At 34.9% G+C, this 12461-nt stretch overlaps 1 protein-coding gene across 3 annotated transcripts in view; it reads left to right on the top strand.

The window, feature by feature from the left end:
* The window catches only part of LOC6033592 (protein turtle), a 95976-nt gene that overhangs the window by 69318 nt on the left and 14197 nt on the right, over positions 1-12461 (top strand). For all 3 annotated transcript variants that reach the window (XR_005277758.1, XR_005277759.1, XM_038257647.1), the window contains 2 exons: positions 6572-6854; positions 11902-12143. Coding sequence is in view for 1 of the 3 variants with exons in the window: in XM_038257647.1 (XP_038113575.1) it covers positions 6572-6854; positions 11902-12143 (525 nt within the window). In the remaining 2 variants the exon portion in view is untranslated. The remainder of the gene's footprint in view (positions 1-6571; positions 6855-11901; positions 12144-12461) is intronic.

The following is a 12461-nucleotide window of genomic DNA, read 5'->3' as shown; positions in this document are numbered from 1 at the left end:
AATTATCTACAAAGTTGTAGAACAGAAAAATGTTTTGTTAAAGTTACTACTTTTTTCTCTTTGTTTGGTTGCCTTCAACGGCCATGATCAACGACGACCAACACTATAATACAAAATCGTAAGATTGCGATAATTCGTGATGCTTATGAGCAAAACTTTTTATGTTTACATATAATTTTTTGGTAAATGTCTGCTTTACAACTTTGTAAAATTTTGTTACACAAACAACTCTGCAAAGTTACAAAGAACACGAAATTATAAAATGAAAAGTTTTGTTCTTAATGAAAAATTACCCTTCTGTGTTATTATATTCCCATAAAATGACACGAAATCATACCAAACTTTATGAATTTGGAACATATGGCAATCTAAGGTCATGCCGTTGTTCTCGGAATTATCATGACCACTTCGGAATCGGTTTTGATTATTATCTCAAATTATCAAAAAACGCTTTTGTTGATAAGTTTTGAACTTACATATGATTTCATAAAATGGGAATTCTGGATGATAATTGTCTACTTAGAACGCTATCAATTTTTTAAGATACTTTCACCAATTTCCAGCAAAATAAACTCCTTAACGAAATGGCTGTACTCAGCTCGTTAATCGGCTAAATTGTAAGGTGGCTTGGGACAGGAAAATTGCTTCACCTCACGAACCTCAGATTTCCCGCGTGACCTCCCCCTCCTCCAACTCCTCTTTTCAAGGGGATCCCCGTCATCTAGAACCCCCCAGTGGCACGTCAAGCCACGCCACGCCAAGCCTCATGACCGTCAATGCCACCGGCACACGTACACGTCATACGTACGGTACGTATGTGTGTGTGTGACTCTGTTTTCGGTTCATGAAGGTCTATTAACGATTTTGCCGGTGGGCCCATGTCACCTCCCCCACCAAACCTTCGATTTTCACAGTTGGGTGGAAATTTCTGGCACACTCGCAAAATTCCGATATTATTATGATTATAAGTTGTAGAGTTGTTCAGCGCCGACCCCCCAAAAAAGCAGTTTTCCCCCGCGCGGTTTCCTGTTGGTTGTTAGTTTTTGGGAAATTCTTGGGGTGGAGGTGTAACGGGGTTGGGCGGTTCAAGTCATACGCATAAGTCAAGGACTCAGCCGCGGCGGCTTTTGGTGGTGACTTTTGGGGTTCTGGCACCGACAGCCGTGTCTATACGCTCTATATTTCAAGGCTCAAGGCATGCGGAAAAACTAATTAACACACACTCGAGTGGTATTGATAAGTGGAACTATATTTGGGGGTGCCACGCGGGCTATGCAGAAACGCAACAATTCAAAGTTAGTTTTTTCCTTTTTTTGTACTTTTCTTTCAAAGTTGGTTGTTTTTGTTTTTGCGTTCCTTTGTCGTAATTCGTTTCGAAAGCATGACGGAATATTATGATACGTATGATATACTCTTGTTCTCTCGTTTTATTCGCTTATCAATTATTCTAGCACTGGGCAAAGCGAGGTTTGGATGAGGTTGGTTTCACATTCTAGCGAAGATTTGCATGCCATAGATTTGTAAAAAAAAAACTAGATCAACTTTTACAATCTTCATCACTTGTTAACTGGGAAACACTTTAAAAAAATCTTTTTTCATATAATTTAACATTTCTGTTGGATAAAACAAAGACAGAAACAGATGAAATGTAACAATTTTGTTCTTATTTGCATAATTTGCAGGGTTCTTATTTGCATAATTTCAAAATATTTTTTTTTGCATTTCAAGATCAATCAAACGATAAAAAAATTGAAACCAGCATTTACAAAATATTAGGTGTAACTTGATTCTCCTTAATTATTTTTAAGCAATCTTAAACAATATGTTTGTCATTCATCCATATTATTGATTTTCTATATGTTAGTTCAAAACTTTTTTTCGTAAAATCGCGATAACTCGTGATTTTTATAAGCAAACCCCTTATGTCTATATATTAAAATTTTTGTAATTGTCTGCTGTGCAACTTTGTAGAACATTGTCACACTCTAAAAAATAACCCTGCAAAGTTAGAAAAAACACGAAATTTTAAAATGAAAATTTTTGTTCTAAATGAGAAAATGACCCTTCTGGGTCAATGTAGATTCGAAAAGTACATTGAATTTCCTATAAAACGACATGTTCCAAAAATTTTTACAGTCGAGTAACGGAAAATGGGAGAATTTTTAAAACTTTTTTAGTGTTTTTTTCGATGAAAAATACGTTTTTTTTCGGAATTCTGAGTACGCCATCAAATCGGGCGTCTAATTTTACATAAAAGTCCCTTTGACACCAAATTTCTATCTCATCCTGAAACGGTGCTGCAAATTATTGAAAAACAACTCTTTTTCCGCTTGTTCAAAAATGGAAGGGGTCGTACCGCCCCTCCGTCACGAGATAAAAAAAACGGACCTCGGATTCGTGATCAGGGACAAAAGTTACCCCTTAGGACAAAGTTTCACGCAAATCGAAGAGGGGTCGGGGCAACTGCTGTGTGAGTTAGCGGAGAATTACCCCATTTTAATTGCATTTAAAATAAATCAAATGATTTTTTTTTTTTTGAAAAAAAACCTGGATATTTTTTAAAGACAAATTTCGATTTTAACGAACATTATGAAAAAAATAGACATGGACTTCAGCGTTCTTTGCAATTTCTTATGTTTAGAGTAAAAATTAAGTAAGTTTGATTTGAAAATAAAAAAAAAGCGTTAGCGCTTCTTTCAGCAATTGTTTTCATTTTCGTCACCAAAAATTATAATTAAAATTGTCCGACCTGACAAAGCTTCAGCAAAAACCAAATTTGGACTGCAAAATTAAAAAGTTGGGCACCCTTGAACTGGTTTGAGTGACCACAAAATTGCAGGGATCAAGTATCTCTAATGACACGTTTTTAAACAATGGAAAACAAATAAACATAGAAGGAAGATTTGAAAATAAAGTGTGTATAAGTTTTGTAGTTGATCAATTTATCTAACACTTTATTGTCCGTAACAATAATATTTTGAAGGAATTTTAACTGTTTACATATGAAATATGCAGCAATTCCCCACGAAAACAGCATGAAAAAAAAAACAAAAGTGCTAGGATCGGGCTCAATTTTTTTCTGGGGGTTCCCTGGCCGAAATAATTAGACCCGTATTTTTTGTTTGGCCATTAGGGTGACCTACGCCGTGTTAGGGTGGTCTGAAAAATGGCCATTTTCGTCGATTTTCGCAAAAACCACTTTTTCCGAAAATCATAACTCCTCGCCATTTCAACCGATTTCAATTGTCTTATACGCAAATGAAATGTGATAAATTGGCCTTTCAAAGAAAAATAGTAGAAGTTTCAAAAATCTAGCCTTACATATGAAAAGGGCGTTTGAATTTTTAAAATGTCGTTTTGGCGGTGTCTGGACCAAAGAGCCTATGTCTGGAAATATTTTTATCGGATTTCCCGGACATTTTTACATAACATATTGAAAAATGGGAGGAGTTCATTAACAGGATTCCAAGATATGATTTTTTATAAATAAAATCCGAGTTTTTTGACGCACCGCGCGCAAAAACTGGAGAATGACGAAATTGGCAAAAAAACAACTTTTTTTACTAAAACTGCGATAAATTCAAAATTTCAGCGATGACCTATACATGTCTGGGTACCAAAAGTTGCGTCTTTTAATTACAAAAAATGTGGTACCCAAACATCTATAGGTCATCGCTGAAATTTTAAAGTTATCGCAGTTTTAGTGAAAAAAGTTGATTTTTTTGCCAATTTCGTCATTCTCCAGTTTTTGCGCGCGGTGCGTCAAAAAACTCGGATTTTATTTATAAAAAATCATATCTTGGAATCCTGTTAATGAACTCCTCCCATTTTTCAATATGTTATGTAAAAATGTCCGGGAAATCCGATAAAAATATTTCCAGACATAGGCTCTTTGGTCCAAACACCGTCAAAACGACATTTTAAAAATTCAAACGCCCTTTTCATATGTAAGGCTAGATTTTTGAAACTTCTACTATTTTTCTTTGAAAGGCCAACTTATCACCTTTTATTTGCGTATAAGACAATTGAAATCGGTTAAAATGGCGAGGAGTTATGATTTTTCGAAAAAAGTGGTTTTTGCGAAAATCGACGAAAATGGCCATTTTGCAGACCACCCTAACATGGCGTAGGTCACCCCAATGGCCAAAAAAAAAATACGGGTCTAATTATTTCGGCCAGGGAACCCCCAGAAAAATTTTGAGCCCGATCCGAGCACTTTTGTTTTTTTTCATGCTGTTTTCGTGGGGAATTGCTGTATAATAAAAATATAAATTTTATTACATGTAAAATATTGAAACAAGATCTCTTAATGAAGCACTTTTTTGAAAAAAAAAATGAGTGTAACTCAATCCATGATGATTGAGGCTTTTCAGGAAACACGCGAATAGAAAAACGAATTTTTATTTGATTTTTCCTCATTTCCTATGATTATTTTTTCATTTTTCAAAACTTGTTCATGTGTTCAAGGGGACTTAAAAAAGTCATCTCTTGCACTATGGATTAAGATGATGCAAAATATGTTTAAAAGAAGGATTTTTTTTTGGAAAAAATGAACATAATTTAGAAAATAATTTTTAGATGTAAAATTAAATTTGTAATTGAAAACGACTTTTTTGATAAATGTCACCGTTTTCTGGTTTTATGCCTTCTATGAAACAATAAGCGTTAAATTGTAGTTCTCTGGAAATCCATTCCTAAGAAAACTTTTCCGTTGAAAATTGATGTTTTTCAATTTAAAAAAAAATCTACTTCAGAGAAATAGATTTAGAATTTTTAAACGTTTATTGTTCTAGCTCTCTTGGGTGAAACTTGGTTTGAATCTTTTTCACCATACAATGGCTGTAACTTTTACCCAACAAGTTTGTGTTCTAGAGCTCTAAATGTGCTCGGAAAAATACATTTCAGTAAAATTTATCCTTGCAAAGCTATTTTTGTGAATCTGATTGTTGACTGTTTATTGTTTTGAATAAAATGAGTTGGCGAAATTGAAATTAACATTTTGGTTTATTGAATAAAGTTGTTTGGATTTTCATGTCAAACATTTTTCTAGCAGTTGAAAAAATCTGCTAGCATGTGAATGTAAGCCTACTGTGTCTGTTCAACCACTGCCATCTAACTCTTGCCGATCGGCTGCTGGAGAATGAGAGACGTGAAAAAATTAGCTTCACTCACTCAATTTGTGTCATATGACTGACTTGTAAATTCCTCTTTAAACACAATTTGACTTTTTTCAAGCAATTGAATGGTTGTAGACTGTGCAAAACACTTAATACAACCATAACTTTTTTTTCAAAATTACATTTGAACGCATAAATACGAACTTGTTGTGTAAAAACTTGTTTCTTTATGTGTGTGCGTGCAACGTCGAATGAGCGTTGGTCGACTATTGCCTCGCATTGCAGCTGCTCAATGAGCTAGAGCACTCACGACTGCGCCGGTTTTGTTTATGTCACGGTTTTGCGGTTCAGTGAATGGATCTCAAACATTCGTGTCAGCGTCGTCGATTTTCGCGTCATGACCCCTGACATTTTCAGCACTGATTTGAAGCATCACAAAATGTATAGAGACGATAGAGACACATCATTCAAAGTAATTTGATTATTGAAAACGTTGTGTTATCAAAAATCATCAAACGTTTTATTTATTTATTTTTATAATACGTAAATTAACTTTTGATCTTCTAATATTTATTTTATTTTTTTAACGCAATCTCATCGCTCATAACTTAATATTGATTTTGTGGGAATGACAATTGCTGAGGTTTATTTTCTGTTGATGAATAAACAAATGTTTTAAAGTTTGTTTTCCAATTTTGCAATATAAAAATGAAGTATTTGAGAATACTTGTCTGCCTAATAAAGATTATTGTTTAAATGATAATCCGTTAAAACAAAAACCATTATTTTCTGAAGTATTTTGATTATCGAGTAAAAGCAAAAATAAACTAGAGTTTGTAATTTTCAGTTTTATGACTTTTTTAAAGAATATTTTTGAATCATTCAATTATTTTTAAAAATCAGATAATTTTGCATGCATCTTTGTGTTGGAATGTGAACCTACTCATCAAATTTCTACTATCGTTCAGTTTGCCCAGTGTGTTTGATATTATTATCTTAAACCATAGATATCGGTTGTTGTAAGTGTGTTCTGAGATACAATCTTTAATCTGTATCGTAAATAAAAAGTAATAGTTGCCAACGATACTTCACGCTCTATCACTTTTTTCTTTCTTCTCTTCTTCATTTCCCTAGCCAAAAATAATCATTATGCTGCATGTCTCTTCTTATTTTCATCACGTTTCCGCTATCTTATCTCTTATCTATTTTTCTCTCTCTCTCTATACAAAATCATTCTATTTCGATATCTATACATACTCATAACCACTCTAAATCTAGATTAAGGGGCGATGAGTGCCCAATAGTCGTAGTCGACTTAGGGTGTCGTCAGTAACTTAATCATTAAATGATCACAACTCATAAACTGTTCTAATGAAGTTTTTCCTTCTTTTTCTGTTTATTTAAAAATTATCAAATGAAACAAAAATCCCAAAAACGCAAAAAAAAACAAACAGGGTCAGGAAATTCCGATCTACATCTGGTACGAGAGCTACCCGACGCACAGCGGCGAGGGTTACGAGGGGCGCGTATCGCGAGTGTCGCCGGATTCGAGCTTCGGCGCGGCCTCGCTCAACCTCACCAACATCCGCGAGTCGGACCAGGGCTGGTACGAGTGCAAGGTGGTGTTCCTGAACAGGCCGCCGAAGCAGCACAAGAACGGCACCTGGTTCCATCTGGACGTGCACGCGCCCCCGCGGTTCAGCGTTACGCCGGAGGACATCATTTACGTTAATTTAGGTGAGTTTCAGAGGGGGGAAGGGAAGAAAGTGGGTCACTTCATGGTTTCACTACCGAAGACAGCCAGGAGGGGGAGAGATAAAAGTTTATCTTTGGTCAAGTGGGTGGAAATGACGGTATAGTAACTACGAAATTTGTACAAAAAATAAATGATTCGAGTTTCCACGAATCTTTTCTAAAATAATGTGTCTTTGAAAGTGTTAAAATCTGTACTTGCATAAATTATTTTTTCCTTTTCCACTCTTTTAGGCGGCATATGAAAAAAACAATTTTATAAATCAAAAAAGAAACATTTTTAGTTCCAATTTAATAGCTATTAAAGGGAGAAACGAACGTTTTACGAAAAAAAAAACAGTTCAAAGGGTGTTTGCAAACCTTGGTAAACCTTGTTGGATAAATGTACTGTTTTGAGAGTTCCCTATAATTTCGCATTTTTTGCACGATTTTCAGATTTTCTTTTTTTGATTTGGAAGGAAATTTGGCCATTCATTTCCTCGGTCAAATAAATAAATGTTGCATCATTAGTTTTTCCATAAAAGATTTTTCGGAAAAATATGTACACGGAAAAAATCTGACTCTTTCAATTAACTTTTTATTGCTGAATTGAAAATCACAAAATATATTTTTTTTCAAGTTTTTTGATGTTTATAGGGGATTAAAAAAAACTTCTAAGCCATAGTGCGGGATTTTTTTTGGAAAATATCAAAAACCTGGACAAAGGAATAACACATCTTTTTTTAAAGCAAAGCCGCATTTGCAATCGATGAGTATCTTAATTTGTTTTTGATAAAATGAACCGTTTTCAAGTTATTGCTACTTTCAAGTGTACATTTTTGATAATTTTTCGTTTTTTCATTTCGAAAATACCACTTGAAAAAAAAAATCCCCCTGAAAACAATAGTTTTGAAAAGTTAAGATAATTTACTACAATTTTCTCTCTGGAACTATGAATATGGGTCACATTGAAAAATAATCTTTTAGTTTCTGAGGAAGTTTTTTTTTTTTTTTTTTATTTAGCTAACTGGCCTTTGTTAGACATATTTCGGCCAAGTGTTTATTTTCACAAAGTTTGTCACTTGAATTCAACTGAGACGTAGTCCCACGTCAGACTATTTTCGTCAATCTCCTCTTCGGTTTCGGTTTTTGTATAGTCCACTCGTTTGCCACCAATTTGTTAGCAATTGTCTTTGCTGGGCTGGTGATAAATTGTTGCTGTATTTGTTGTTTCTCGCGTTGTTCTTTGTAGTTACAGTGGTCAGCTTCAATATCGCGTATTGGTGTGTAGTTGGATGATGAGTACAATGTGGTGGTGATTGGAGCTTCTTTGTTGTTCATGATCTTCGTTTGGTCTGCGTCTAGTGGAGTAGTGCAGCTTGTTGTCACCTTCGTCTTTGTAGAAGTGCATTTTTGTCCAGGGTGCAATTTTCGGGAGCAATGGCGGCATGTCTTCTTCTGGTTAGGATACACAATGTAAGCCAAAAGACCATCGATTTTCAAAAACGACGGAATCGGCTTTTCGAGCTTAATCCGGACAACTCTGACACCATTTGGGATGCCAGGAAAAAAGTCACGCCAAACCTCATCGTGGATCGACGTGACCTTGCCGTATTGTTGCAATTGCTCAGCAATCAGATGATTAGGCATGTTGGGTGGCAGATCATGGACCTTCACCGGCGTTGAATCGTCCTCCACGTAAAGTGGAATGTAGAACTTCTTCTTCTCGTAGATGATACAGTGTTTAGCACTGTGGGTGCCAGCAATTTCAGCAGCTTGATCCGGGGTGGCCATTTCGATGATCACTTGATTCATCGAAATGTTCAATTGCAGGTTGCGCACTTTGGAGAAATCAAGTGCCACATCCTTGGTAAGAAACTTTCGAATCGTTTCGATGTCTGGAATCGATGGTAGCACGTTCAAATCGACTACCAGGGAATTTTGTCGATAACTTGGCATCGTAGATGAGCTTTATTAGCTGGTTCCGAACACGAATAAGCAACGACCTAGGGTCGTAACAGTCTCACAATGTTAAGCGAACAGAGCACGAAACGCAAAAAGCGTCCGTTTTGGCTGGCGAATGCTAAGCGACTGTTTTCTGAGGAAGTTCAAAGAATTGGAATAGGTGAAAGTGAATTTCTCTATGTGTCACCTAATTAACTTGTAATTTTCATGAGTCGATATCACGAAAATTATTGGTCTTTCAGTTGGATATTACAGGCTATTGAGGTGAAATTTAGAAAAACTCAATTCAATTTCAATTCCTTGAATTTTCTTAAAACATAATTGACAATTTTTCAGAGTTTCAGAAAAAAAATTGTGTCTGAGCTTTTCATACATATTTTTTTCAAAGTAGATTTCCTTCATGATGTTTAAAAAAAATTAGATTTCCAAAAATTATAACCTAAAACGTTACTCAACCTAACTCCAAAACAGTGCGCTTTAACAATAAAAATCGGTAATCGATTGCAATTTTCAATTAGCTTTAAAAATTATTTTGATTTTTTTTAGATATTTACAAAAAAACACGTTTTTCAAAAAATCTTATCACTTTAATCAGGCTTAAAAGATGTGAGCAATTCTCTACAAAACCGGCCGATTTCGACCATTTTTATTATTTGTATTTTTTGATTTGGCTCAAACTTTGTGGGGGCCTTCCCTATGACCAAAGAAGCCATTTTGCATCATTAGTTTGTCCATATAAATTTCCATACAAATTTGGCAGCTGTTCATACAAAAATGGTACGTAAATATTCGAAAATCTGTAACTTTTGAAGGAATTTTTTGATCAATTTGGTGTCTTCGGCAAAGTTGTAGGTATTGTTAAGGACTATTTAGAAAAAATAGGTACACGGAAAACAAAATTTCCCGATTTTTTTATTAACTTTTTTCTCACAAAAACTCAAATTCCCAAAATACGTATTTTTTGATTTTCATTTCTGAAAATATTTTTTTTTAAGTTCAGAAAATTTGCTATAAAATTGTCTAAGAGACATCGAAGATTATGGGCATAATATTCAATGTTTGGCCCTTTTAAAATGTTAGTCTTTATTTAATTTTTTTCAAAATATTTTTTTCGAAAAGATCGAAAAATTTTACGAATGTTTCATGTATTTACATTGAAAATTGAACCATCAATTGCTGAGATATCGTCATTAGAAAATCGTGGGCTGTTTGGGTGAGACTTAGAAAACTTCAATTTTCGTGTCCCGCTGTATCTCAACAACCAGAGGTCCAATCTTCAATGTCTCTTAGACAATTTTATAGCAAATTTTCTGAACTTAAAAAAAAATATTTTCAGAAATGAACACTCATGGTCACTATTTTTAAAAATCGAAAAACTGCAAATATTTCGCTGAAATCATTCTCTCGGTGGCTATATCTTGAAAACGGGGCCCTTTATCAAAAAATCTGTAAAGTAATTTTCGATTGCAAATTCAATTTTGCATAAAAAAATGAGGTCAAAAAAATTTTATGTATGAAACTTCGATTTTTTCCAAAAATCACCAGTTTTTCAAAAAATCATAACTCGGCGGCAGATTTTTTGACCATGTTTTTCTATAGCTCAAAAGTTGCGGATTTTTGTCCCCTAAAACATATAAAAAAATCTCGAAAATCAAAAAATACGTATTTTGGGAATTTGAGTTTTTGTGAAAAAAAAGTTGATAAAAAAATCGGGAAATTTTTTTTCCGTGTACCTATTTTTTTCTAAATAGTCCTTAACAATACTTACAACTTTGCCGAAGACACCAAATTGATCAAAAAGTTCCTTCAAAAGTTACAGATTTTCGAATATTTACGTACCATTTTTGTATGAACAGCTGCCAAATTTGTATGGAAATTTATATGGACAAACTAATGATGCAAAATGGCTTCTTTGGTCATAGGGAAGGCCCCCACAAAGTTTGAGCCAAATCAAAAAATACAAATAAAATCCATTTCCGGTTTTGGTACAATAAAACATACAACAAAAATTCAAAAAATGTAAAAATACATATTTTGGAAATTATGTATATTATATATTTTTGTAAAAAAAAATCAAAAACCGTATTTTTTTAGAGTGTAACTTTTTTTACTCAATAGTCCTCATTATAATTTACAACTTTGCCGAAGACACCAAATCGATCAGACATGCTAAATTTAAGATATAGATAGGTTATGCATGGACAAAGTTTTATCTAAATAAAATTAAATCAATACAGGGGTAATTCTCCGCCAACTCACACAGCAGTTGCCCCGACCCCTCTTCGATTTGCGTCAAACTTTGTCCTAAGGGGTAACTTTTGTCTCTGATCACGAATCCGAGGTCCGTTTTTTGATATCTCATGACGGAGGGGCGGTACGACCCCTTCCATTTTTGAACATGCGAAAAAAGAGGTGTTCTTCAATAATTTGCAGTCTGAAACGGTGATGAGAAAGAAATTTGGTGTCAAAGAGACTTATATGTAAAATTAGACGCCCAATTTGATGGCGTAATCATCGAAAAATCGAAGAGAGTCGAGGCAACTTTTTCCGATTTCGTGTGAGTTGGTAGAGAATTACCCACAGAGAAAAGTCGATTCGCGAAATCGTTGAGAATTACTCATTTCGAAAAATGGGATTTTTGACGGAAACAGGACTAATTTTCTAACCTGGTAAAATACAAGTAATTTTTCAATTAGTTTTTAATTAAATTTCAAATCTCAAAGCTTCTTTGTAAAATTTGTATTTCACATTCCTTAAACGCCCACTGCAGGAATAAAAATCGGCTTTTCGCTTGATGCGTATTTTGCTATCAAAAATTAAATCTTCTATCCTAGTAGGCACTGACATGCCGTCGCCCACGTGCCCACGTGCTGTCCTCTGCAGGATTGGAAACTCTCATAAATGGTTTGCACGTTAAAGTTTTTTCCTTCTTTTTCTTTTTTTGCCATTTCGAAACGTGAATATCAATGATGTAGTTAATTTTGTCCCTCTGCCTCTCTATTGGTCTCTCTATGGCAGTGCAAATTATCTTCTGATCTTGGTGTTATTCTTATTTCTTTCTTCTTCTTACTTGTTCCTTTCCCCGCAGGCGATTCGATTATACTAAACTGCCAGGCAGATGGCACCCCCACGCCCGAGATCCTGTGGTACAAGGATGCCAACCCGGTGGATCCGTCTTCTACTGTTGGCATCTTTAACGATGGTACCGAGCTGCGGATCAGCACGATCCGCCACGAAGACATCGGCGACTACACGTGTATCGCGCGCAATGGTGAGGGACAAGTCTCCCATACTGCCCGTGTTATAATAGCGGGCGGCGCTGTAATCATGGTAAAAATTTTGACTAAGAACAACAAATCAAATCAACCGTAAAAAAAAACCAACAAAAAATCTCAAAATCTGTACCACTACTTGAATCTGTTCTACCACCCTAATTTACGAAATCACACCCCGTCCCAGTGTGAAGTTCGGAATCTTTTCTCTCTTTGCCAACCAACATTTAAACAAGAACTAACTAGTTATGATTTGTCGTGTACATAAATACTTGTCTGGTAGAGCCATTTATCCGTCGTAACATTCGTGTTTGTGGGTGTAAATATAGCGACAATCACGCCATTTTCCCTAACAACTCAAACTCTGTAGTAACTT

The sequence above is a fragment of the Culex quinquefasciatus genome, chromosome 2 (genome assembly GCF_015732765.1).
Source record: "Culex quinquefasciatus strain JHB chromosome 2, VPISU_Cqui_1.0_pri_paternal, whole genome shotgun sequence".
Lineage (NCBI taxonomy): Eukaryota > Metazoa > Arthropoda > Insecta > Diptera > Culicidae > Culex > Culex quinquefasciatus.
The sequence above is the reverse complement of the archived record's forward strand: the minus strand, read 5'-3'. Positions and strand labels throughout refer to the sequence as shown.